The sequence below is a fragment of the Diadema setosum genome, chromosome 13, assembly GCF_964275005.1.
Source record: "Diadema setosum chromosome 13, eeDiaSeto1, whole genome shotgun sequence".
NCBI lineage: Eukaryota > Metazoa > Echinodermata > Echinoidea > Diadematoida > Diadematidae > Diadema > Diadema setosum.
Window position 1 is genome coordinate 6,541,253 of NC_092697.1, and position 27,507 is coordinate 6,568,759.

At 38.6% G+C, this 27,507-nt stretch overlaps 2 protein-coding genes across 2 annotated transcripts; both read right to left on the reverse strand.

Moving 5' to 3' along the window:
• On the reverse strand, positions 1–24,518 carry LOC140237126 (tyrosine-protein kinase receptor Tie-1-like). The gene is made up of 17 exons (XM_072317069.1): positions 24,479–24,518; positions 18,350–18,709; positions 14,548–14,823; positions 13,959–14,093; positions 13,341–13,493; positions 12,293–12,430; positions 11,605–11,760; positions 9,567–9,698; positions 8,529–8,834; positions 7,947–8,267; positions 7,678–7,751; positions 6,895–7,135; positions 5,916–6,018; positions 4,384–4,546; positions 3,598–3,673; positions 842–1,077; positions 1–225 (listed from the first exon to the last, which is right to left on the reverse strand). The coding sequence occupies exons 1-17, from the start codon at positions 24,516–24,518 to the stop codon at positions 1–3; spliced, it is 3,135 nt and encodes a 1,044-aa protein (XP_072173170.1).
• A 1,579-nt stretch (positions 24,519–26,097) lies between these two features.
• LOC140236920 (uncharacterized) lies at positions 26,098–26,856 on the reverse strand. Its single transcript, XM_072316858.1, has one exon. The coding sequence runs from the start codon at positions 26,854–26,856 to the stop codon at positions 26,098–26,100; it is 759 nt and encodes a 252-aa protein (XP_072172959.1).
• Between the last annotated feature and the right edge of the window lie 651 nt (positions 26,857–27,507).

A 27,507-nucleotide genomic window follows, 5' to 3' on the forward strand; every position in this document is an offset into this window, starting at 1 on the left:
TCATACCCGCCAGCTCGGCACATGGTCGGCCTGCCCTTCGATCACCGGGTAGCTGTGGATGACGGTATCGCTCTCTTTGGCCAGGAGCGCGAATCGCATGACGGGGATGCCCATGGCGTGAGGCATGTCGATGTACTCGTAGCGGTGGTCGTCGTCGCGGGCCTGCCACGGCGCGGGTTTCGTTGGCCGGGTCGGTGTCTCGATGGTGGTCATATACTCATCATCCTACAGGGATTAGAATGATTGCAGTCGACAGCAAAGACAATAACAAAGCAAAAGAACCAAAGTATGAATAATTGAATGACAAATATATTAATGGAGTACATAAGTATGTAAATAGAGTATATTATGAATAAATTAGACTTCTTTTATTTGTGTCAAAAAAATTTGGTCTTTTGCCTATACTTTTATGTTTATCACTGAATATGAGGACATTCATTTATAGATAAGAAATCAAAGAGGTCGATTTCTTTTACAATGAATTTCGGGGCAAAAAGCGTTGTCATTATTTTGTCGATATCGATGTCATAGTCAAATGGTCAATCTTATCGTACCCCAAGGATGGCCTAAATAATATAGTCATGATCGTAAAGGTGCAAACCAAAGCGAAGGCTCATTGATTAATGCAGTGAATGTTCGTTACCTCGGGATTCGCGAGAGGTTCGTAATCGCATAACCATGATTTACAATGTGTCATCCCATCGTGCGCGGTATGCAAGGAAGCAACAGAAAATGCTCACACAATAATATGTCATGTAGAATTGACTTAAACCAATTGTGCACAATTGTGCTGAATTGTATATCACTATTTTAGAACTTGTCGAACTAACTCCTCTCTTACCGATATTGTTTTTGCAGTTTTGTTGAGTTCCGTTATTCTCACAGGAATTGTCGGTCTGGTGAATGCCACGGTGTCTCTGAGAGTCGAGAGCTCGTCCTTCTTCTGCGCGCGCAGCACCTTGCGCAGCCTGGTCCCGCCCACTGAGAGACCGACCACTAGGAGAAGCCCGACGAACACGCCCACAATAGACAGACCAATCACAGGACCGTGTACGCTGCGTTCACTTTTCATAAGTGCTGGAAATAGTAAAGGATATCATAATACCAGATGTAGTTTACAAGTAATCACAAGCTGACGATGAACGCGATTAGGCCTACATTGCCAAGCTGTAAAAAGACACGCCAAATCAATCTGTGAATATGTATAGAAGTTGATTTTTATTCGAGTTGTTAATTTCAAGAACAGTAAAACGTCTTGAGTGAGAACAGGCAGTTTACTTTGAGTAAACAGTTTGACAAACTTTATACTTCGCTCACTTATTTTCGAAATAGAACTTATCGGTAAACGATTTCTACGTTATTAAGTTACGATTTGAACGGGAAAACGAAATTTACAACCCCTGTGATCCAGCGTGGTCTGATGTTACTATCTAAGAAAAATACTTGTATTTCTTCAACACTTGCAAATTTCCATGCTTCTCACTTGAGTAGTGCAAAATGCGAACCAAACCAAAGACGAGAAAAGATTGTATAAACTTCTTACATGTAGCCCACTGCTTTGGCCTCACCCCCCCCCCTTCCCCTTTCTCTTTTTCTCTATCATTTTCTCCCTCCTCCCTTCCTATCTCTCTTCTTTCTTTCTATCTGTCTGTCTCTCCTAGCCTAAACTGGTCTGACAACACCTGGGCAAAGAATGCGGAGAATTGGGTTTGTACAGGACGCTTCGACGCTTCAAGTAAGCTACCTAACACTTGCCTAATCTCTTAATGACTAGGTGCACGTCTTCAATACATAGGATTGATTTACACATCATTGGAGCGTTGCTCCGAACAATAAACAATAATTAATCCGCTGTATGCCCTCTTCCATCAACAATAATTTTGATCCAGTGTGGGGACAGTGTTTAGGGGTGGCAAGTGGCAATAGCAAGGGGGAGGGGGAACTAGGAGGTGGGAAAGGTCAAAGCCTATATAGGTCAAAGAAACCCAAAAGCCCGGAAGTTGCAATTTTTTCGTGTTGTTCCATCACGGGTGATTGTTGGTTCACCATTTTTAAGACACACGTTGATATCATCTCTATGTTCTTGAGGTTACACACCACTGCGCTTCACAAATATGACACTTAATACAGTGATCCTCTTTTATCAAAGTTATTAATGGTAGCTACCAATCAGCTTTTCAGAGATACAATTGCGTTTGTTGTTGTTGTTGTTGTTGTTGTTACTGTTATTGTTGTTGTTGTTGTTGTTGTTGTTTTGTTTAAGAAGGGGACTGAACAACACAGCCTTTAGCGTAGGGTTCAACATAAACAAAAATGGAATCCGATGTGTCTTTTAACTTTTTAATTTTTGACGAAATATGAAATAATTCTTACGCCAAATATAGAAAAGAACAACAAACTAGAAGCAGATCAGGTTCATAGTATTACAATAGAAGTTTCTATGCAAGAGTTAGCTACCAAAATCTAGGATGGACGAGAAACAGGAGAACATTAGAATGCTCTGTAACTTCAGTGCAAAATAATTTCTTAAAAACGTTAATCCTTGCTTTACATGTTCTGGATGACGTCTAAAACGTAATGGTTGCTGAAGATAAAGTTGAGGAGAGTAAGAAAAATACATAGGAGAGTGTATTCAAAATGAGATTCTAGTTGTTTGAAAAAGAGATAAATGGATAGAGAAAGAAAGATCTCTTCATCTCCTTACACCTGAAGCCAAGTTCAGTGCTTATTTTTCCAATTATAGTTCATATCTGTTTTTTTTTTAAAGAATACATGTGTCATTTGCACTTAGTCGAGAAGAAATTAAACATAACTTTTGATATCTCCAAGAAGATCATTTTCATCATTGTTTGACTTTTTAAAGGACAAGTTCACCTTCATTAACATAAGGATTGAGAGAATGTAGCAATATTAATAGAACACATCATTGAAAGTTTGAGGAAAATCGGACAATCCGTTCAAAAGTTATGAATTTTTGAAGTTTTTTGTGCAGTCACCGCTGGATGAGAAGACTACTGCAGTGTATGATGTCACATGCGTACAACAATATAAGGAAAATATAAAGAGAATTTCACAAAATTTCATCTTTTGAAGAAAGTACACATTCCCTTGACTCGTTACTGACATATGTTATGGGTAATATTATTCCCATTGCCTTTAGAAAGAGGCAAATCAAGTGCTCTTTTATTATGCGAAAAAAGGTGAAAATATGTTGAATTTTCTTTACATTTTCTTTATACTGTTGTACTCATATGAGTAGTCTCCTCATCCAGCGGTTCCAACACAAAAATTTTAAAAATTCATAACTTTTGCATCGATTGTCCAATTTTCCTCAAACTTTCACTGATGAGTTCTACTAATATTGCTACATTCTCTCAATCCTTATGTTTATGAAGGTGAACTTGTCCTTTAATTGTAACTTTCTGCTTTCTAGGAGCAAATGGGTTTGTTTGTGGTTTTGTTCCGTCATCTTTTGTTTTGTTCTTCTTTCTCGTTTTTCTACCCTGAATAAGAGACTTCGCGTAGAAGTCAATGATCTTTATTTTTGTGAATAACCGACTGCTTCGATTGTCTGAAGAATCGATAGAGCTTAATTACCTGCAGGCGGATCAACCGTAGTGGCGCTAACGTTGTCGCTCCATTCACTTGGGCCCACCCCATTCACAGTTCGTACCTGTGGTGCATAGGCGAGGGCAAGAGAAGTTCATGTTGGGAAATGAAGCGCCCTCTTTAGCTCATTTTCATGGTAGCTGAGTATGCCCTCATTAATCGTCTGAATTCAGGTTAATTCAATTTATTAATTTTCTTCGTCCACAGAACATAAAATAACATGTCATAAACGACACCCCTAAATTATACGGACGGGCCACAGACCCTTCACTTCTTTTTTGGTACCAAAGACACTTAAGCAAATAAAAAATGTAAATAAAAAAAAAGATAAGCCATACAAGCTGTCAAAAAGTAATTCGATGTCATTGATAAGGATAGCTCTCTCAACAAAATACTTCTCCTGGACACGCGTTGTATCAAATTTAGACTTACTGCGTGACATTGTTTCGAGAAAGATTCAGAAAACATATGGCAGCCCATTCTAGCAACTAAAATCTTAAAATGTGAAATGTTGGTGGATCCAGAAAGAAATGTATTGCCCCCCCCCCCCCAAAAAAAAGCAAAAAACAAAAAACAAAAACAAAAACAAAACAACAACAACAACAACAAAAAAAAACCCATTTAGAATATCAGTTGCCAGATAGGGCTGCCAAAAGATAACTTCTTCTTTTTTTCTTTCTTTCTTTTTTTTTTTTTTTTTTTTTACATTTGGTGGCCCGAGATCAATCTTAAGTGGTCGCGGGCCATCGCCGATGTTGAGCCCTCTAGACTTGCCTTAAAAATGTAGGTGACGTTGGCCACCAGGCTCATAACTCTGTACTTGACCGAAAACGAAGTCTCTTCAACTCGAATCGTTGCTGGTTCGGAGCTCGCGTCTTCATGTGGATCGGTCATTCGATGGTGTAGATCGGCCATTCGATAGTACAGTTCGTAGTGCCTTAAAAGAAACACAGGTCGATCATGCCAATACTATTGTAACAAGACTTACAGTTTGATCGTCGGAAGAATTGTGTTTCATTCTTGCTTATACTTAGCAACAGAATAGTAATAGAATGATAAAGATACATCAAAAACAATCGTACAAAGAAAAAAGAGCAAATGCAACATTAAAAACCGTCGACCGAACGTCATTTTTTTTTTACATTATGTCATCGATGTCGAATGTTCACAGGCAACACTGTCGACATAAACCTGTATTCAAATGATAAAAAAAGAAACTGCGTTGTTACAATATCAACCTTTCAAAACAAATCACATCAATCAAATTAGTATTCAAAATAGACAAAATACCTTGAAATATCGTGGTGCAGCAGGCTATTCAGCACGGTGCATGAGGCATAATAACCTAACAAAAATTTATGCGCCTGATAATAAGCTGCATCAATACGGGAAAGTATTATTCTGTTTTAAATTGAATTCAGAAGAGAGTAGGCTCTCATGAATGTTTATGATAATATACTTTAATTTGAACCTTGTACTTTTTGGATAATTAATACGCAAAATATAAAGCAAATCATGTTATCAATTATCACAACATCAAGTAAAACGGATGATATAGTCTTGATAATCTGGACCAAATAAATAGGATAAGTGTACTATGGAGTCGCTGCGCCATCTACTCAGTACATCAACGAAGTGGCGTCGATGACCATTGCTAAATGCCGGAAGCCTTTGATAAGATCACACGATTTTGAACACAAAAACATGAAAAGATCGGACTTTCTCATCGAATATTAAGTAGAAGCTCTAAAAATCTTCTAAATTACACTTGCTTGCCCTAACAAAACGTTTTCTTGCTGCAAAATTGATGAATAAACTTAGAAAACACACAAACCAAAAAAGATTATGATCGGACATCCATGTATTCTTCAAACATTTTGTGTTCAACGCACGTAAACAGTGTCTGTATGACTGTGTATGGCTAGTTAACACTCGTTATTCTAGCTTTGAAATCTCCGTGACCTTCCCAGAGACTCCAACTCTCCCGTTTTCGACGGGAGATCTCCCGCCGAAAACCCATTTTTGCAAAAATCTCCCGTTCTCCCGTTTGAGATTTAATTTCTCCCGCCCTGGCTCTGTGTCTCCCGTTGGAAAGGATTTCTTACTTATTGCTATTGTATGTTGAAAAAATAAGCCTTAGGTAGCACCAGAGAGCATCTAGAACCCTAGGAACTTTGCGCTTCGCACACATCAACTTGGAGTCTCCCGTTTGCTAGGGGTTTCAGGCGGGAGCATCTCCAGATCAGAAGGTGCTTTGGGTTGGAGTCTCTGCCTTCCATCAAAACGAGCAAAGTCTGTGACCCTACCTTATTTTTCCGTTGACATTCGGCGGAGAAGGCGTTTCCCATGACAGCATTGCGCCCTCAGACGACGACTCGATAACAGTGAAATGGATCGGTGCCGGAGGAGCTGTCAAACACAGTGTCAAGAAATCAAAACAACAAAATAATTCTACGAAAATGTAAGCAACGCGTCGTTACTTTCGACAAGGTATTTCCGTCTTTGAAAGAACACATAATTAAGCAGCTCTAAAACACGTATCATTATCAGCTGTGGACGTCAAGGAAATCCTTGAAAATGGATAATCAATTAGGACGACATTGTGGCAAAAACACGAAACGGCTTATGCCTAGAAATGGTCACTGAGAATTCGCACTTTGACCATTGGTACAAACACAGAACAAAGTCAGTTTGACCCATATTATATCACAAACATTCCCCTTCCCCGCATTTCACTGATTCATAAAATGGAACTCATGTAATAGTAATGACGTAAGCCAGATACCATGGTAGCCACAATTAGAGTGAGCTAGCCGTCATCTACAGTCCCTTACATTTTGTTTTCATTTGTGTTATGGTTGTCTCTATTGCCATCCGTCTAAAGGCTATGTTGCATTTAGACTCATTGTTATGGTCAATCGTGTGTGTGCGGTTTTTTTTTTTCTTAATAATTTCAATGACCATAACAAAAGTATTTAACATTTATTGTACAAGTCGATTTGAAAGTGGTTATACCCGGGTGATAGATACAAGATACCAATTTGCCGATTGCTAAGTAATACCCCTTTTTCCTTTACAGCTGTACTATCTTAAAAACAATCTATTTCCCTTCAATTTCATATGATATATAGTTACCTAAAAAGTAATTGTACGATGCAAGTTAACTGATTCCTATGAGGCCTATATTGTCAACGTGAATTCTACTAGTCTCTCTCTGGACTTTAAAAGAAATAGCATTGATAGACTGATCATCAACAGCAGTTTCCCACGAAATTCTCAACGGACCTTCCTCGGGTGAGTATGCCACTGTCTCGGCGCTGCGCTCCCCCTCTCCCGCCTCGTTCAGCAGACTCATGCTGATCATGTACTTCGTGTAGGCGTGCAGGCCAGTTACTACGTGACTGTTAACCAATGGATTAAAAAGCCGGTGCGTCCCTGATTCACTGTAGACCGAGTCGATCTCTCTGTAGTAGATGTTGTAACCAACTAGACCCGACGGGCACTTTATTAATGACTGGTCGGGAATCTAGAAGTATAAAACCATTGCGAAATGCGATGGAAAGCAATGGTTGATTGTAACTTTTTGACAAATTGCTCTTCATCGACGTAAATAAACATCGATTTTTCTTCGTATTGAGTAATAGTTATGATAAAAATCATGGGGATATTCTAGAATATATACTTGGAATTTAAACCCATGACCTCCTGTTTGCTTTGGACTGGCGTCATATCCACTAGACTATTTATGGTTCTGATCCATCATGGCAGCGGGTATTTCACATTTGTTCAAATCAGCGATTCTTGAGTGGAGTTGTTTTCATTACTGATTGACAAATTGCCGTACATCGACATTGTCGAATCATTGATGTGAAAGACTGATTGGTGGTCTCAAGTTGTTTTTTTTTTTTTCTCACCATATTTACAACAGTAAAATGACAGTGACAATTAATGAATGACAATGATAATGCAAAAATCAATAAATCAAATCAGATCAAAGAAATATGGCACGTTGTACCCATAACAAAAATAAAACAAGAATGAATTATGATGATAATGATCAGAACATACCTGCCACGCCAAACCAAACTGCTTTGGAAATTTGATGTCACTCGATACAAGAACTGCGGAGGGCTTGGAGGGAACTGAGAGATTCAAAAAAGGACAGTAAGAAGAAGAAAAGATGATTAAATACATTTGGGCTTCATCACAGAAACTAACGATAATTATTGTATGAACTACACTGTTATGCAGCGAGTGCTTTCACATTAAAAAAAAATCAACATCAAAACAAACAAGGAGACAAACAATCAAACAGACAAATCAACAAAAATACCAACCTTCACAACTTGTCCGGAAAGTGATGAAGGGACTAGGTGGTCCCTCTCCGCCGAGGCCCTCCCGAACTGCTACGATGCTGACGTCGTACCATGTATGGGGGCTGAGACCTCCCTGCACCACCGAAGTGCGCGACGAAGGAACTCGCTTTCCAGCTTCCCACGATCCACCAGTATCGTTCCGTCGATACACCACGTGGTAAGCCACCAGCGGCGGGTCGCCGACGGAGTTCGCCCCCGAGGAAGTCCACGAGTTCCACCTCAAGGTTGCGCCGTATGCAGTGCGGCTGGTAATGCGCGGTGATTCCGTTAGCGCGGGAAGAGCTGTTATTAGTTTTGAAAATAAGATACTATCTGTCACTGTTGACATTAGCTCATAGTCAGAGGGAGGCTGCACCCTTGCTTTAGTCACACTACATTTATGAAGAGGTTTGTAGTATTGAGAGTTACAATTAATGCAGCTTTGGCTTTCAAAGCAGATTTTGACTGTTACCATGGCACCTGTAGCTATTGCAAGTTTCAAATGTTGGAAAATACGATATAAAAAGGAATAAATGCCAAATATCTCAGCGTCATAACACTCACTGTATGTATCTGACGTGGTTCGAAAATGAGCCAGGATGGTGTTGTCGGCGCTGACGGCGACGCATCGAATCGGCTCATCGATTCGGATTCTATTCACGCCAAACCGGACTACCACGGCGCTCCTCCTGGCGCGTGTCGTGATGCTGCCAAGTCGGAACACACCGGTGTCGTTTCGCCCCTCGGCGCCACGGTACAAGAGTATGGTGGAAGCCGCGGGCAGGTGCGCCAGGTCCACAGAGGAGACAGTGCAGTTGAATAAAGCTGTCTGTCCGGCGTTGACCCGCCTGGTGGTGATGCTGACAATACCTGTTTATGATAACGGAAATCAAATTCTTTCTTGTTACCTTTTTTCCCCTCTCGGAAGTCACTGTGCTTGTCTATCACTCGGTAATATTTTTCGAGATATCGACAACGGTTTGGAGAGGAAATATTCCAACAATTAAGATATTTATCGGGGGAGGGGGAGACCTCAAGTTTACTTGGTATATACAAGGCATAATCATCTTGAATTGACCAAGGAGGAATGTATTATCAAAAAACACTGGAAAAAACTGACACCAGATTGAAAGACTCATAGTATTATCTTGTATTTCCTTAGCGTGCCCCACACCGTGAGGTCGTGCGTTCAACCGAACTCTAGTGTAATAGGATATCTTATCTATGTAACACATACTGGGTCTATTCAACCATTGTATTCTGTCAGTATTTTGCAAGAATGTGTCTTGCAATTTCCTGTTTTACAAACTGATATCAATATCATCATCAATGTCGCGAGATGAACAGAGGTTTGGTACATTGTATGAAATGACTATCGTTTCATCTTTCAAAGGCGTACTTAAAAATTCGCCACCATCGAATGAAGTGTTGCCAGGCTTTACTTTGGTGATGCGTACAACAACATACAGTAATCCACCATTTACCAAGTATAGATTTACTATCCAAAAGACGCTATCAAAGGTTTTGACACGTCATCTGATATCTTGTGGTATCGTTTCGTCCCTATAGCCCCTTCATGACGTCCCACCTGGATTCACCCACCTGCTTTGCACGTTGGCATCAGGTATCTGTCGAAGCAATCCCCGGAGCACTCCCCGGTCTCCGGGTGGCATGAATCCGACTGACATCGACAGGTCTGCGTGCAGCCGCGCCCAAACGAACCAGGCTGACACTCTGCAAACCGATCGACCAACCAAGCAACAAATCGAATTTATTATCATTTTTTATTAGTATGACTTTAAATCCTATATTATGAGACATTGCTTTAAACCAATCCATATTCCAACCAAAACATTTAAGCGTTTAACCGTAGGAAATGAAGTTGTGGTTTCAGCATCTTTGATTTTTTTCCTTGGATTGACTATGACCAGTCTCTTCAATATTGCTCAAAATAAGTAGGATAAAACCACCGTTTGATCACGGGCAAGTGCAACACTGTTGTAATAACTTAGTGACTTTAAGCCCTATAAGCTGTAAAGTTGTATGTAAAAATAATGAGGCTGCTTCTTTGGGACGCGTCCCCATCTATAACGGCAACGTAAAAATCGGGCACTCCCCTAAATGAGAAGCCCATGTCTGCTTTACGGCAGTCTGGAATTAAACCCCCCCCCCCCAAAAAAAAAAAAAAAAACAACAACAACAACAAAACAAAACAAAACAAAAACAAAAAACAAACAAACAAACAAAACAACAAAACAAAACAAAACAAACAAACAAACAAACAAAAACAACCCTCGTGCAAATCTGAAACATGCCGATGCCATTACCAGGCGTTCTCAAATTGATTATGTTGAGAAAGATAATCAGTACGTTGAGCCCACTTTTCAAATCACGCTTTTTTTTTTCGGTCTTTTTTTTTTTTTTTGGGTGGGGGGTGGGGGTGGGGGTTTAAGAATTCAATACCTTTACATCTTCCAGGGGAAGTCTATTACATGACAGCAGTTGTCCGAATCAAGTAGGTCACCCAATCTATTTGTATATTATGTTGTATTCAATCCGGTATAGATGTAACAGAGCACAATATTATGCTCGTCATACTGCTGAAACTGATCTATTTTTTTTTTTTTTCAGAACCAACGCTGTAAATATTATAAACAACACTAATAACAACCAATCTAAATGAATTCGGTAGGCGATGGAGCGCTAAAATGAAAAGGTAAGAAACATTTAATTCATACACAGTTTCAGAAAATAGCCTTTCAAACAATTAGGACAATTATACTCAATACCTTGATAGGTTGTTGAACAGGTGATTTCAGTATAGTGTACTCTCATCAAACTCATGTTTACATTCACCTGCCTTTTAACGGTATAGCCACAATACTTTATCTATTCTATTAGCCTAACTACGCAGCTGACTGGTAAATTACTATACCTCGTGTTCGGAGATAAATAATTGTGCATTAGGAAATTGGAAAAGGAAACGGCCTGCTGCTATCACAAATAGAACTCAGTAACGTACACGCACTCATACACACACGCACTCATACACACACACATACACACACTCACTCACTCCCACACACTACATTTCATTTAATATAACATATAATATTACACTAAATACACACACGCACACTTACACACGGAGATATTACAGATGGTTAAATTAAGATGGTACTAGGTGAGCCTAATACCTCCTTTGCTTAATCTGTTTTCGAGAGAGATGTCGAGTGTACTTCAGAATAAAGCAATAGGGAGAAATTAGTTGTTAGTGGCGTTGTAATGGAACCTTTATTTACTGTAATTTTAAAACCTTAATCTAACTTACACAAAATACAAATTCTTAAAAACTATCATTATCATTGTAATCATCACCACTTCATATTATCAACATCATGCTAACTGCTGCTTTCATATACGTTTGTTGTCATTAACCTCATTATAGAATTAACTATCTTTGTAAAAATAAAATTGCTTATCCTACTTTCTTTCCCACGTTTACTGTATGTTGCCGACGTCCCAACTAGAACAACTTAAGTCTCAATGGCAGGTCCGGATCCAAAATCTTTGAATGACGGTAACAGAATAATCTGTCCCAATTACGGATGATAAAAATCACAAAATAGTTGCAACTCACCCGAACAGTATTGCTGTCCGCTGTAGACAGCATAGCCTGCCGCGCACCTCTTCTGCGGGCATCGCCCCGTCACCTTGCTACAAGCCGCGTCCGATTCGCAGTGACATTTTCGAAGACAGTTCGTCCCATAGTAGCCCCGTGGACACCTTACTGGTACTAAGGTACCAAGGGTGAAAAAGCACAAAGAAAGACACGAAACTATAGCAGGTGATTAAAGACAATAGGTTACAATCTATTGAAAGGAAAAAACCGCAGCAGCCAATCTATAATTGTAAGTAAGTATCAAAATAATCCCCAAGATTGAGATAACGAACAATGACAAAGAGAAAACAAAATCAGTATAATCAAGGTTAAGTATTATCAAAAGTACAAAATGTTAACAACAGTTTTAATAAAATTGTTTCTAGAATAAACCGTGAATAAACCGTCTACAGTTATGGTTTATTGACAAAAATAATGATTTCTCCTTATATTTTAGACTTTATTGCCAAATTTTTATATGGTGAGATGTTTTGTGATACAACTGACCTACACAATATGCAACAAGTGATAACCCGAACTATTTTTGTAAATCACTGCTCCCAACGGTAAACAGTGCCTTTGAGCAAAATAAATCGCAGAGATATTCATTAATCCTTTTCGGGCAGAAAATTTAAAAACAATTGACGTCTATCGCAAAACATCTTACCCTGGCAGTTTTCGCCCGACCATCCCGAGGAGCAGCCCGATGGCGAGCCGAGACACCGGCCGGTGAATCTGTCACATTGCCCAGAGGCACAGTGGCATGTCTGCAGGCATCCCGCGCCGAAGCTGCCCGCATCGCAATCTGGAAGGTATCGTTATGAGCACACACATATTAATCTTATGGCTATGACAGCTATCCACTTTCACTTTAACCATATGTTACTAGCGAATGATACAACGTCGGGACTTCAACAATTGATTATGCTTAAACCGTGAAAACATCTAGGCACAGCCCGCCGGCACTCGGGTATTGCTGATTTTGATAATAGTGCTCGAATCAGTTCCCTCCGCATTCTACGCTACATTTTACAGGAAGGCCATATCATCAGTACTATCCAAGTAATGCGATGTACCCACGTAAATTTGTACCCACGTAAAAAAGTCAGATCTGACTTTTTATGATTTTCAATTTCAATTCAAAAGTTTATTTCATTTTTTCGACAAATATGATAATGAAACTGCTGTATTTTTTTTTCACATGGGCATGATTATCAACAAAATGATCAAGTAGGTTGAACTTTGTATGAGAAGAATTTCACAATTCATTCAATTCATCTATGCAGAGGTCTTTATAGAGAAACGAAACCAACAAGATACTCGGTACATCGTCCCAACCTTCATTGAAGGTGAAGTCGACAGGGTTAGAACATACATATTTCCACATTGGTATAGCTGCTACATGCTAGAACACTCCTTTAAAAAGCTACTAAGATAAGGAATCGTAATACCATTATCTACCTGAGAAACAACACGCCTTTACAATGTTCCTGGAAGAACTGAGTTTTTCTTGTTTCTGTACTTGCAAATGGACCTCGATGCATATTTTTTTCTCCACCATGGCGCTGATCGCAGCAGATGTGAATTGATCATAAATTGTATACTTCGCCTTTCAATTACTTTAGTACTCTGCAGGAATACCTTCACTTATGAATTACTGAGTACCATGTGACTATTGTCTAAAGATACATCTAATACAGCGACAGGATTCATACCTGTATAGCACTCGAGTCCTCGGAAACCCGCGTTGCAGGAGCAGCCGTAAGGATCGGGCAGGCAGAACTGACTACCCCGGCACCCCAGCGGTCCATCACCCGACGAGGAGCATGCATACTCGCACAAAGTGCCGAAGTGGTTATAACCACATGCTGAACAAGAAATCAAGCAAACGAAGCCAGTTATTTACAAAATGTTATGTTGTATGAGGTTTGAAAACTTAACAAAAAGACAACAAGAAACGACAAGATGATTACATTTACTCGCCAAGCAGTAATGCGGGCTGTTTTAACAAAAATCGGGTCAACTTTGCAAAACAAACCTTTAAACTTCCTCCATAGTCAAAGCAGTTATTATTTCTTTAAACAGGAAGAAGAAAGATAGTCAAAAGTATCGCAGTGCCTCTCAAATGTAATGGTTTGAGAAATAGAGGTATCGGTTCCACAACCTGCCTAACGCGCATCCGGGGATCATGAAGTTGGACTACTGTAAAACTTCTTGCAACTATCATAATAGAGATCTTCCGCGGTTAGAAATGTGATAAACACGATCGAATCCTTTTCAGGATTATGGGGGCTTTGACACTAAGGTAGAAAAGAGCATGACGTCATCGTTACCTCTTTCGCAGTTATTTCCCATGAACCCCGGAGGGCAAATGCACCGGCCGGTCACGTGATCACAGACGCCGCCGTTGTAACACATGTCGCATATACCAGTGCACCGTGGTGGGCCCCACTTACCAGCAGGACAGCCTAAGAAGAAAGAATGATGGTGAAAATGAGAGATCAAGGAGGGAAAATGGAGGCAAGGGAAGGACAGGGAGAAGGAGGAGGACAAGAAGAAGAAGAAGTAGTAGAAGGAGAAGAGGAAGAAGAAAAGACGAACAAGCATATATAATGAAGATTTCCACGCCACCACAGAAGGCTTAAACTTAATGTTCAGTTATTAAATTACAGGAACTATGCAATCCAAATTCACGTTGACTTAAATATGTTGATTCATAATACCCTGATATTCACTTATTTTGCCAAAGATTTTGCATTGTAAAGAGCGAAACCAGGCAATTCCCCCGTAATTGCGTCGGAGAACGAGACTTTGAGACACATAGATGCTTGCATAATTATTGCTAGTTAATTAATCAATGCTCATTACATATTATCATTGTGAACTTTGAATTGATCTGGACATCGTGTACTTTTGACATACCTCGAACTATCAACCTCATAATGCCGTGACGAGCTTGATTTCGTTCATTTGCGTAGTAGCATTCATAAATGCCGCCATCGGACTCTGTGATTGGCTGAGTGAACGAGAGGCTGTCCAATCCAGTGGCTTCTACGATGACGTCCCCGCCCCCTTTGCGCCACTGCACGCGATTGGTCAAGGCGTCGGCAGGACTGCGAAGCGTCATTGCTATGACAACGCCAGTGTCTCCGAGGTTGACGATCTTTGTGAAGCGACCGAACGCTGGTATGATTTTTGCTGCGTGTAGATGAAATCAATGCCGACATGAAACAATAACCTTGAATAAAGGCTGTGTACTGGAATCTCAGATTTAAAGCCAATTACTAAATAGGATGTAATTTTCCTTCTTCAATAGTTGTCTGTATTCCCTGAAGGAAAAAAAAAGTTTCTTAAAATCAATAAAAACTGAAATTGAAATGAATGTGAGCTTGCGAAAAACAGACAATCGAAATCAGATAACTCCTCCCAACAAAAACAAACAACAAACGAACAAATACACAAACTAATCATATGCTCCACGGTAAGATAATTTGGTTAACTTCAAATAAAACACAGGTAGCATAAACACTTAATACAAATAGAGAACCACATTAGAATGAATATATGCATTCAAATGAAGCAACCAAATGTTGATTCCGAAACCAATAATGATTATCATAAATTTGCATCAATGAGTAGCAGAGTATGTCCTGAACTCGAACGGGCATGCATATCATGCCGAATTTTAAAGTTACGCATTTCAAAATATTTAAACCATTTAAACCAGCAATCAGATCGAAGACAATGTTCTCCCGTTTTGGGGATAGTTTATTCAACGAGCCAAATTCTTCAATTTCATTTTATCGAGTAAACCACGGGCTATACTATGTTTCTAATCATTAAGCGATTAAAATGCAATGGGAAATTTCATTGTACTGCGACCAAGCCCTTGTAAGGTCGCACTCACACAACCGCCCACGCACAGACAGACCTCTGCACAGCGAGATGAGCGCAGCGAGGCTGTTGGCAGGTGATTTGATGCGGAAGGAATAAAACAAAACAACAAAGTGCATGAGTTCGAAGGAGGGAGGAAAAGACAGAAAGAAAGAGAGGACGTCCTTTGCGTAAAGTGCACGCAAGGGTCTTCTTTAACCCTCTGAACGCTGAATGCGCTCAACTATGGACTTTTGCAGACTCACCGTTAACCAAGGAGGTGCTATTCAAGGGCAAGATAATAACATGCAACGCGAAACTTTTAGACAACTGCATTTCGGGAGTTCACTTTGTGTTACAAGGACATACTGTGATACACATTCATGGTAAAGAAATAAAAAAATATGTAACCTGTTTTCTTTGACCTTGAATGCATTAATATCTTGTTTGCTCTTTTGTTTGTTTTTTATTATGGATCACGATGACTCAAACCAAATAGATAAGAATCTGTCCTATTTCAGCTTCGCGCTGTCATTAGCGGATGCTGCTGCGGTAGAAGAGATGATGATTTCGCCGGGCGCGCTCAGCTGAAATAAGCGAAAATGAACAAATAAATTGAAAAAAAAAATGCAAAGTTGTCTGGTCTCGAGGGCACACAGAGTTTACGTATCTCGAGAAATCTGTGGCCTGGAAAGTTAAAGCATCAGTCTCGATTGCAGCGGTTGTACTTTTGTGTTATTGCCAACCGACCTTAATCCACAAACCCTACAGTGATCATAATGATGTGCCCGGAGCAGTCCTGATTTTTTCCTTTGGCCAATAGATTAGTGACAAATAATGTAACCCACATGCGATGATCAATGTAACTAAGACTTGGTAAATAGATAAGCAATAATAATCAATAACGAGCATGTAACTGTGGTTACAGGCTGTAGGGGTAATGGGTCCTTTTTCAACCAGATATAATGATCACAAATTAGCAGAACGTGGTCAGTTGTTATTATAATGGACGAGTAAGCTATGCAAAGCGCTGAATTCTTTATCGTATGCATCAACACTTATTTCCTTTATTGGTTTTAGACAATGGAAAAAAAATTCACCGTATTTTATAATTAAGGTTCTCATCCTCGTGACAAGTAATTTTGATAGTGCCTACTGTCAGCATTACTATACCGACAAACACAACTTCTATCTTCCGTTACAAACATGCACGTAATTCATGAGCTTTCTGTCGAAATCTATATTAGACATCATAATAGACTGTTATTTCGGGAACTTTTGACTCTCGAACATGTAATCTATCACCGAGACCTAAACCGATCAATTAAGATTGTGTCTCGAGTTTGCTCATTATTATTTTCCCACATCTGTCATTAATGAACTTATGTACTTTTGAGGGAACATTAACATCGTTCCTGTGTGTCACATTCGATATGCTATTTTGAGATATGTCGACATCCATGCAGTTTAACCACAACTTGTAGTGAAGAGGAAATAACGCGGGGGAGGGCGATCCATAACGATTTTAACAGAATCCAAGAAGATGTGAGTATAAAGTTTGTGGAGGTAGAGTCGAGTATGTGTGTGTGTGTGTGTGGGGGGGGGGGGGTGGAGGGGGAGGGAATGGGGGAGGGATAAGTTCGGTGTGGGGTGCTACCGGCTAGTAAAATGCCCAGAAGTTCTCACATAAATATGGAAACTTGTATAGATCGTAACACTGTCTTTAGATCAATCACTGATGATAACATTCGGTTATGTGTCATGTCGCTGATAGTGATCAGAGAACCAGAAGTGTGAATTTTCAGCGGTATATATCAGGAAATTACATTTTGCTCATGGTCACAGGAAGTCAGAGAGAGAGAGAGAGAGAAAGAGAGAGAGAGAGGTTTAGGAGGTGCCTTACAGAAGTCAAGGTCACAACTGACGTGGCAAAAAAAAAAATCAAATGTATTATCATAAGCAACCTGTCATCTATAATCTTTAAATGCCATGGCAACAAGAATATTTCTAACCCGTCTGTAGATAAAAACAAAAACAGAGGACAACAAAATTACCGTCAAAGTAATGAATTATCAAGGCCATGTCTTTCTGGAGATTGTCATAGACATTATTCGTTTGTCTCATTTTGTGCATACGATTTAGTATCGGTTTTGTATCGAAATTATTGTGCTTTAGCGTTTTAACCCTATTCCACCAGGAAGTATATGTTGCCAAGAAAGTCATTCAGTGTGAATGTCTGGGATGTGAATGAACTGGAAAGTATCCTTCAAGGCATAATTTACCATTTACCGATAAAACCCCCCAGCATTAGTGCTTTAAAATAGTTCTAAAATGTGAGTTAGGGATAGAAACAACCACTGTAAAAATTTGAAATGGTAAAATCGACGTTAAGTATTGTTAAATATACAAAATGTGAACAACAGTTATAGTAAAACTATTTCCAGACTTAACTGTTTACATTTACAGTTTATTGAGAAAAATACAGATATCTCCTTATATTTTAGGCTTTATCGCGAAAATTTTACATGATAGGATGTTTTGTGGTACTACAGACCTACACATGTGCATAAAATGTCATATCTTGAAAAACACTGTTCCCAAAGGTAAACAGGACTTTTCAGGTATAATATATAAGACCAATCCAACTTAGCAGGAAAAAAAAATGATCTGCCGTCAGTGTGTCCCATGCACGCCCGTATGGCGAATGCATGATCTTGTTCACACGGCTCGCGCCTGCCGTATCATATAGGTCCTATATCATGCATTCAACGTACACGGGTCGTGCGCAACTGATGGGACATCGCAGTTTACATGGCGGGTGTTTTTCCAGGTCGCATTGATCTATACTTACGATCAGACTTGAGGAAGATTCCAATCTCTGTTGTCGTGTCCCGGTCAGTTTGCGCGCCCAAGCAGTAGAACGTTCCGAAAGCGTCCATTCCCGCTGACGTCAGGTCAACCGTCAGGCCCTGCGCGCCTAGACTGGTGCTGGCGGGCTGTGACGACGTGCCCGTTGTGGGCGCGTCACGCGTCTGAGAGTAGCGTCCAGTGGTGACGACGGCAATCCCCGCGTCGGGAGGACTGAGGTAGCAACTGTAAGAAGCCAAGCTCAGATCTGCGCCCAGCGGGTTGACTACGCGCATAGTGAGTCTTACGTAATGGTCAGAGCCAGCCAGGGGACTTAGCGTTGCGGTCTCAAGCTGGTCGCCATCTGTCCAACGGAAAAAAAACACCTGAATACATCAATTTGAATGTGGTGACATCATCAGTTTAATAGTATGATATATTATTTGTCATTATAATTATGACTATCTTTATAATCTGAAATATCAGTATTGGATACGTACTGACAACAGTGCTGTACCATGACAAGACTTCGCCATTTCATAACGGAGGAACCTGAATAAACATAAATGTTTACCACACACATATCGTAAATAACGGTGTGTTAACCGCACTCATGTAACCACACCCCCTTTTTCCACTGGCGGGAAAAAAAAAATAATAATGCAGCCCGCCGGATACTGCCTTGCAACGGACGGAGATCACTGCCGACATTGAGTTGCTTGAATTGAGTGAAATGTTTAGGGAGAAAATGTGTTGATTTTTGTGCCATAAAAGAGAAGGAAATAAACAGTAGAATGCCAGTCAGGCAAGACGAAAATGGTAGGTTGTACACATTAGTGAACATTGTCTGTACGGCTATATGCAGGTATGCAGTATGTATTGGCTGTAAAGGTGTATAAACCGCACCCTGAATTTTGGCCTGTTTCAGCGGGGAAAAAGTGTGGTTAATACACCGTCATTTAGGATATATACTATTCAAGAGTCACAATCTTAATCTGGCTGCATTCATATCAAATAAATGTGTCATTTGATGTGACTGATGATGTTGCAAAATGATAAGGTGTATAAACCGAACCCTGAATTTTGGCCTATTTAAGCGGGAAAAGTGCGGTAAATACACCATTATTTACGGTACATACTATTGTCAAAAGTTTAATCTATCTGCATTCATATCAAATAAATGTGTCATTTGATGTGACTGATATGTTGCAACATGTTTCATATTTCCAGAAGTAACAAGAGTTTCCTTGTCTCTTACAGCAATGTATAGACTAAGAGCAACGCGCCAGTTGACTTTTTAAATTAATTCATATTATCTGTTGCTGTCGTGATAATGAATATTACCATGCTAGTAAATACTTTCAAACTTAATATGTTTCACACTAACGGACATAGTTCTAGTCATCTACGGAGTTTATCTTTATTAATCATTATCTAAACAGCATTTTTTATTGCTTTATGTTTAGATAGATGTTGGAGAGACTGGTAGGAGCTTGAAGGATCTTAAAGCTAAGATTTTAATAAGATGAAAACATTGTCTAGCAAAGCATTTGAAAAGGATTTGATGTATACCTTGAGAGCAAAATTACGTCAAGTTTGACTTCTTTATTTACCTCCCACCCCTCAGTAGTATATGAGGTACCTTTTCAAGAGGTCCAGGAGCAGGAGCAGGAAGAGTAAACAATAGAATATGAAATATGAATAGTTGTATTGTTCTTAAACAAAGAGAATATGATATTAACGATCACAAAATTAATCAGATTTGTATAATTAGGATATTACTCGATAATATTCTATTGTTTACTGCTGAGTCTATTGTCTTAGATCACGCTCATAAATAATATTCTTTTGTTTTAACGGTGTGCTATTTGTTCGCAAGATGATGGTTAATAGTTCTAGCAATATGCTATTGTTTTAACGATGAGTTTATTGTATTAGATCATGCTCATGAATATTCTTTTGTTTTAACGATACACTACTGTCGACAACGTGCTACGATGGTTGATTGTTTTAGCATTATCCTATTGTTTTAACGGAGATGATGGTCGATGGTTTCAGCAATATCCTATTGTTTTATTGATATGTCTGTGTGTTGTTGTTTTTTTTTTATTACGCTCATAAAGATTCTTCTGTTTTAACAGTTTTGTTATAATAGGTAACATGATAGTCCATTGCTTAAGTTATATATTATTGTTTAAATATGCAATCTATTATCTCAGCGTGATCTTACTCTTCCTTATAGATATTCTGCTTTAATGAGACACCGTTGTTTTTAGCAAACCCCGGCTGTGCTGTGACGTGTTGACGATGTCTATTGTTCATAACCGTGACAGTATCGGACACGCTTGGATAAGATGGTGAATTCGATGGAAGTATATTGCACCATCGTGTGAAAGAGAACAAGGTAAACTGTATCTTTTCAACAGGTGTGAGACGAGGTCTATTGTTATGTCTTAGCCGTAACAGCGTCGGACACGCTTGGATAAGATGGTGAATTCGATGGAAGTATTGCACCATCGTGTGAAAGAGAACAAGATAAAATTGTATATTCTCAACGGGTGTGAGGTATTGATCTGTATAACTCGATACAGATGTGAATGATGTGAAAAGCTGATAGGTCAAGTTTCGGATGCTTTAGTCTATCCGTATGAGACGAATATAATGCTTTGGTATATAGCTGTTGCGTTACCATGCAGTTCAAGTCATTTACCCCTCCCTATTCTAGAGTCTATGGAAAGATCCTGTAGCCATGTTATATTATTTTGTCTGCATCTAATAAAGTACAAGGAAACGAGTATATTACACTATCAGTAGCCTATGGCAGTACTATAACAACGCATTACAGTTGATATAAAGTAATGGCATCGCCTTCTTACGATAACCGCAATGAATTGTTTTCTCTCTTTGCTAATTTGCGTCAATTTTCATGAAGAGGATAAAAGTAGTTTAGTTTAAATAATACTAACAATTGGTAATGAGGCTGTCAATTTTTTGGTCCTTCTATACGAATATATTGTCATGCAGGAAGTAATATTAAAATATTTCTTTACTTTTCAAATTATACTTATTTAGATCTATTATACTATGAGTGTAAGTATCATTTGTGTGCACGTTGTAATTGATAAATAACATCTATAAATATAATATATCGAATAAATCATACGAGGTTTGTTTAATTATACAAGGGCCTAGGCTGGTTATGTTTCCTTTATTTTCTAATGATCATCATAGTGATTAAAAGAAAAACAAATCCGTCCATTTAGAAAAGAAAATCGAAATGATAAACCCATTGCTTTTTAATGTGAGAAAAGTTGCTTTTTTTATGCGGAGGGGATTTCCACTAATCTGTATTGGTACGATTAAAAGCTGAAAAGTGCAATCATTAACGGTTGCTACTACACACATATGTTTGATATTCTCCATCCAAACATTTCATTTTTTTTTTTTTTTTTGCCGGCAATGTTATACGATACCGTCATTTACGGTTCGTGGTGCACAATGTTGTTTTCCCCCTTATGTTTACGTTGCTACGTTGCCATTAGCTAAAGATTTGGGGGTTAAACATTCTAGTAAAACTTGTTTTTATATCTTACCCATCCCCCCTCCCCCCTCATTCAGCGCATGAGTTTATCCTCACTGTCGATGTATGTGCAAAAAAAAAAAAAAAAATGAAACGAACCCTTCTACTAACTTAAGTGCATCCTAAACACTAGAGCGGGTGTCATGCCGCTATACTGGCACTGACCAGTGGAGATCGCGCGTGGCTACGAACAATACCCTTTCCCTGACGTCATATGCTTGGACAAAAGGACCGGTCTGCGTATCCCAACGAGTTCAAGAAATCGATAATAGAAATTCCCCTCTCTTGATATCCCCGACAGTGAACATGCCTCTTCTTCATTCTTTCTTGATAATTCATTTAAATCATTATCTTCTCATAAAAAACTTGGTCGTTACAGTTTTGTTCTCGTTTTTTCGTATTTCTTTCTTCGTAGATTTGCATAAAATATGTGGGTTTTTTTTTTCAACCATCACACGTTTATATATCTTTTTTTTTTCATCGTAATTTCATAACGGTGAAAGCATAAAATATGATACCGATACATGTTTTGAAGGTCAATCATTGAATTGAAATAATCTTTCTTATCAATCAGAAATAACAGAACTGAACCTCTCTTGGACAAACGGAAAAAAAAAAATCACACACACAATGTGTCATGTATTGTTATGCACATAATCTGGTCAGATACATACACATACACACGTTAAATATATTTATCCTCTTCACTCGTTCGCACAAAGATGTGAAATGTTGTTCCACTTCTTCATTCGCATCGTACAATGACACTCACACGATTATATTATGACACCCCCATGATTTATACTCTTGATACTCAAATATGACTGCAAAAAAGAAATTTGGATGCGTTACATGCATAGATTTAAGACTGCAAATGGTGAAATGATGAAACGATGAAATGATGAAACGATGAAATGATGAAACGATGAAACGGTGAAATGATGAAATGATGAAATGATGAAACGATAAAATGATGAAATGATGAAAAGAGGAATATAATTGTCCTCATTCTTTCTCACTTTCGATGTCAAGTACTCACACCGTAATGATATTAGGTCAAGCAAAGTCAAATAAGATTTCCATGATATATTGCAAACGCGCACAGCTCCACCACACCATAACCTCCACATAGACCCCATTTTCCTGACGTCATATGCTTGGACAAAAGGACCGGTCTGCGTATCCCAACGAGTTCAAGAAATCGATAATAGAAATTCCCCTCTCTTGATATCCCCGACAGTGAACATGCCTCTTCTTCATTCTTTCTTAATAATTCGTTTAAATCATTATTTTTTCATAAAAAAACTTGGTCGTTACAGTTTTGTTCTCGTTTTTTTTTTTCGTATTTCTTTCTTCGTAGATTTGCATAAATGTGTATTTTTTTTTTGAGCCATCACACGTTCTAATATCATTTTTTTTTTCACCGTAATTTCATAACGGTAAAAGCATAAAATATGATACCGATACATGTTTTGAAGGTCAATCATTGAATTGAAATAATCTTTTCTTATCAATCAAAAATAACAGAAGTGAACCTCTCTTGGATAAACGGAAAAAAAAAAATCACACACAATGTGTCATGTATTGTTATGCACATAATCTGGTCAGATACATACACATACACACGTTAAATATATTTATACTCTTCACTCGTTCACACAAAGACGTGACATGTTGTTCCACTTCTTCATTCACATCGTACAATGACACTCACACGAGTATATTATATTAATACTCAAATATGACATTGAAAAAATTGCATGCGTTACATGCACAGATTTAAAACAGCAAAGTGGCGAAAATACGAAATGGCGAAATGGTGAAATGGCAAAATGGTGAAATGGTGAAATGGTGAAATGGTGAAATGACGAATCGACGAAACGTCGAAGTGGCGAATTTTATGTACAACATGCCCGTCTTCATAGAATTGACATTGAATAATGTATCGCATGAACCAGGATGGCCTGGACTATTACTTCGCTTCATGATATAATGTACAACTACGTCAGGAGAGAAAATGAATGACACATCATTCGGTGAACACCACGGATAAATTCAAACGTCACGCAAACCTATGTTTACAATACATAGCAAATTATATAAATATTCAGTAGATGAAACGTTGTAGTGGAGAAACATTAAGATAGTAGTGTCAGTCGTTATATCGTGAGGATAAGTTCAATAGAACGGCTAGCATTTAATATTTCGAATGTATTCATACAGAATATTATGTATCATGTACAGTCCCTCACATCTGAACATAGACCGTACAATCAGTGATCAGCCGATGAAATGACCGGCTGGGGATATGTAACGATATTAGCGTTAATACAATAAAAACAAATTAACATTTGTAGAATATAATATTATGCGTGTGTACATACTTAAATAGCACTCCATTCATACTATTTTCTCATTCGCATCGTTTCAACAGACAACCGTACCAATGAAGTAAACACGCAATCTCAACCACATTCACCAACTCGAGATATCGGAATTGAAACACATGGAACTTTTTTCCTTCTTTTTGTTCATTTATTCAACTATACTTACAATCATGCGCAATATCCATATATTCGTTGATATCCTCCATGTCCTCACTATAAAGCTTTTGTCATACTCCATTACACGGTAAAATAGATATCCTATATATTTCAAAAATAATACACTGCATATCATTATGTCGTTTACCGTATTACTTTTAAACCGTTCTCGTGATATATTTAACGTGGATATACAGACACCGAGGAAGTCCATGTTAATTTGATTATATTTATTTCACTTATACGTTAAGTAACATTGTACTTTACTGGGTCAGTGCGTGAAACGGTGAAACGTTGAAATGGCGAAACCGTAAAACGGCGAAACGTTGAAAGCGACAAAGGCACTGGTGAAAGTGGTGAATATGGTCAAACGGTGAAAAGACGAAAGTAATAAAGGTAGCGAATGTGGCAAAACTTGCCAATGTGGTAAAGAATGTAAAAAGTGTCGAGCGTGACGAAAGTAATGAATGTGGCAAAAATTGTGACATTTGTAAAGGTGGGGAAGATGGCGAAAGTGGTGAATTGTAGACTGGTAAATGCATGGTATCTTTAAATTCATGGACTCGGGTAGACAGGATGTATGGTTAAGTAGCTGCTTCATGTGACGTACGCTTTAGTTTATTTCATCAAACGCACGTCGAGCCTCGAAATATCTCTTACATCGGATGAATTAACATTGAATGAACAGTTAATTGTGTCTGTATAGTTGATTATTATTTTTTTTTGTATTATTTACAGAAACGAGTACGAAATCCCTGGGACTGGTGAGGGGGTTCGGATAAGTTTGACAGGACTGAGTCACAGTTATAGCCTTTCATGTTCACGAATTGTCCTTAAGAAAAATACATCGATCTGTTGTTGTTGTTTTTTTTTTATAGTGGTGGTTGTACATAATTAATTACACTTCAATGAGTAAATGTGTTTGATTTTCAGCAATCGATGAAACATGTGATTTGAAAAAAAAAAATATACTCCATCTCCTATTGCGCAATCAGTAACGTAATACTCATCACAGGTTAATATCTACAGTCATTTTAATGAAGTCATTGAAAACAGCATCGCTATTCCAACAATGATGTGTTAGTTTGAAATTGAAAATTTCTCTAATCTGCCATGACATGGGAATATGTCAAACAGAAAAGATATATATATATATATATATATATATATATATATATATGTATTAGCGCGTTATCCGAAACAAGAGCAGTGTTACAATCGGATCTCTCTTATTATAAAAGAACTTATTGTCACAGTTGACATCTAAGTTACAAATATTTTTCATAGATACAACATGATGAAATAAACTGTCGAATAACCATACAAAGTTCAAAAACTGAAAACAGGCGCCAATCTACCAAGTACAATTTAATAATACTCACATGTCTTATGGAAAATAAATCAAAGTACATATTCCAATGGCAAGTTAGGGAAATGACAATAGGAAACTTTAAGTTTTAAATTTCACATCTGTGGCAAAGCGACATTCAACCAAATTCAAAGAAGTATAATGCCATCTCATATACACTTTACACATGGAGCGCCATGCCTTGAACTCACATGATTCAAAAGAAATAGAAACTGAATAAACTGGTCAAGAGAAATAACATATGTTAATGTTTTTGTTTTTTATATGTCTAGATACGTGGTATTAATTCCATCTTCTGCCACTTTGCGTTTGGGGTAGAAGAACGTGAATACACTTCGTTCTTGTTTGTACGTAAGTATGTGGTTGTCTTTTACTCGGAATCCACGATTGATTGCTGAGTCTGTTGTTCGATCTTGCAATACTCGCTTGTATTTCTCAAAGGTAATGTTGTTATTTCTTTTGTTTGCTCCCTTACAACTAAATTTGTCTTTGGAACCAAAGCCATACCATGTCTTACTGCACAATGCTACAATACCTTGGCCTTCCCATTCAAGTTTGAAAAGACCCGGTGTTCGTTTATCATAACGTTTGTGCTCCTCCGTGTCAGTGCGAGGAAGCCAGTGATGTTTCTCGACTTCAAACTGTTGTCTAAGCTCAGGTCTGACCAGATTTTCAATACTCGAACCAGTTAAGGCAAAGTATGCCGAATCTGTGTCCATTTGAACATATTCAAAGTCGGATCTATCCATGAAAACATCGAGAAAGTCAAAGTAGAATTGTAGCATTCTCAACTTTGCATACTGGTAGACGAAAAAGCCAATCTGTATCGGTAAGTCGTGCGCAATTTTGCTTTTGGACAATTCAACTTCATAGCAGTCGTCAGTGATGGCGTTCAGGTCGCGAAACAAAATCTCATTGACGAGGCGACTAGCTTTGGAAGAATCGGTAATTTTATTATTCCGAAATCTAGTTTTGTTAGTAATGGTTTTCCCGTAGGATGAATTTCCCATCAACTTCATGGTGTCCGCTATAACAGACTTTGAAAGGTCGCTATCCCCAGCCCTACGCGCATCAGACACTGCATCGGCAAAATCAGCGAAGCATGGCATTGGTGTGTATTCTACTACTTGGTACACACGAGTGATTACTAAGCCGTGTTCCAGGTACCATTTTGCGAGTGGTGTAGCGAGAAAGATTTTCTCGCCAAACATGCTGCCTATCAAACTCCTTCTGGGGGTACTCATGATATTATGGTCTTTCCCGTAGGTTTTCATGTATGATCCGATGTCATCCCGAGAAATATTGATGTTCTTGAATATGGGTGTCATTTCCGCAAAGTATGGTTTCAGACGATCGGGAACATGAATATCACATTCAATGCATCCAAACAGCTTGCCCTCTAGTAAGTCCTGAATGATTTCGTCTAGGGATAATTTCGATTTGTAATCGAGTGGTTTCTTTCTCTCGCAAAGAAAGTGCCTAAGTTTGGGATCAACCCTTGACATGTCATCGAACTGACATTCCCACATTTCAATAAATTCGTACCCCAATTCTTCAAGATACTTTCTCTTCTCCACAGTTTTGACGTATTTTTGCCGCATCTCGTCTTCGGCATGACGAGGATTCTTTTCACAAGCGTGACCGTGGAAATAGCAGCCTTGAAATTCGAA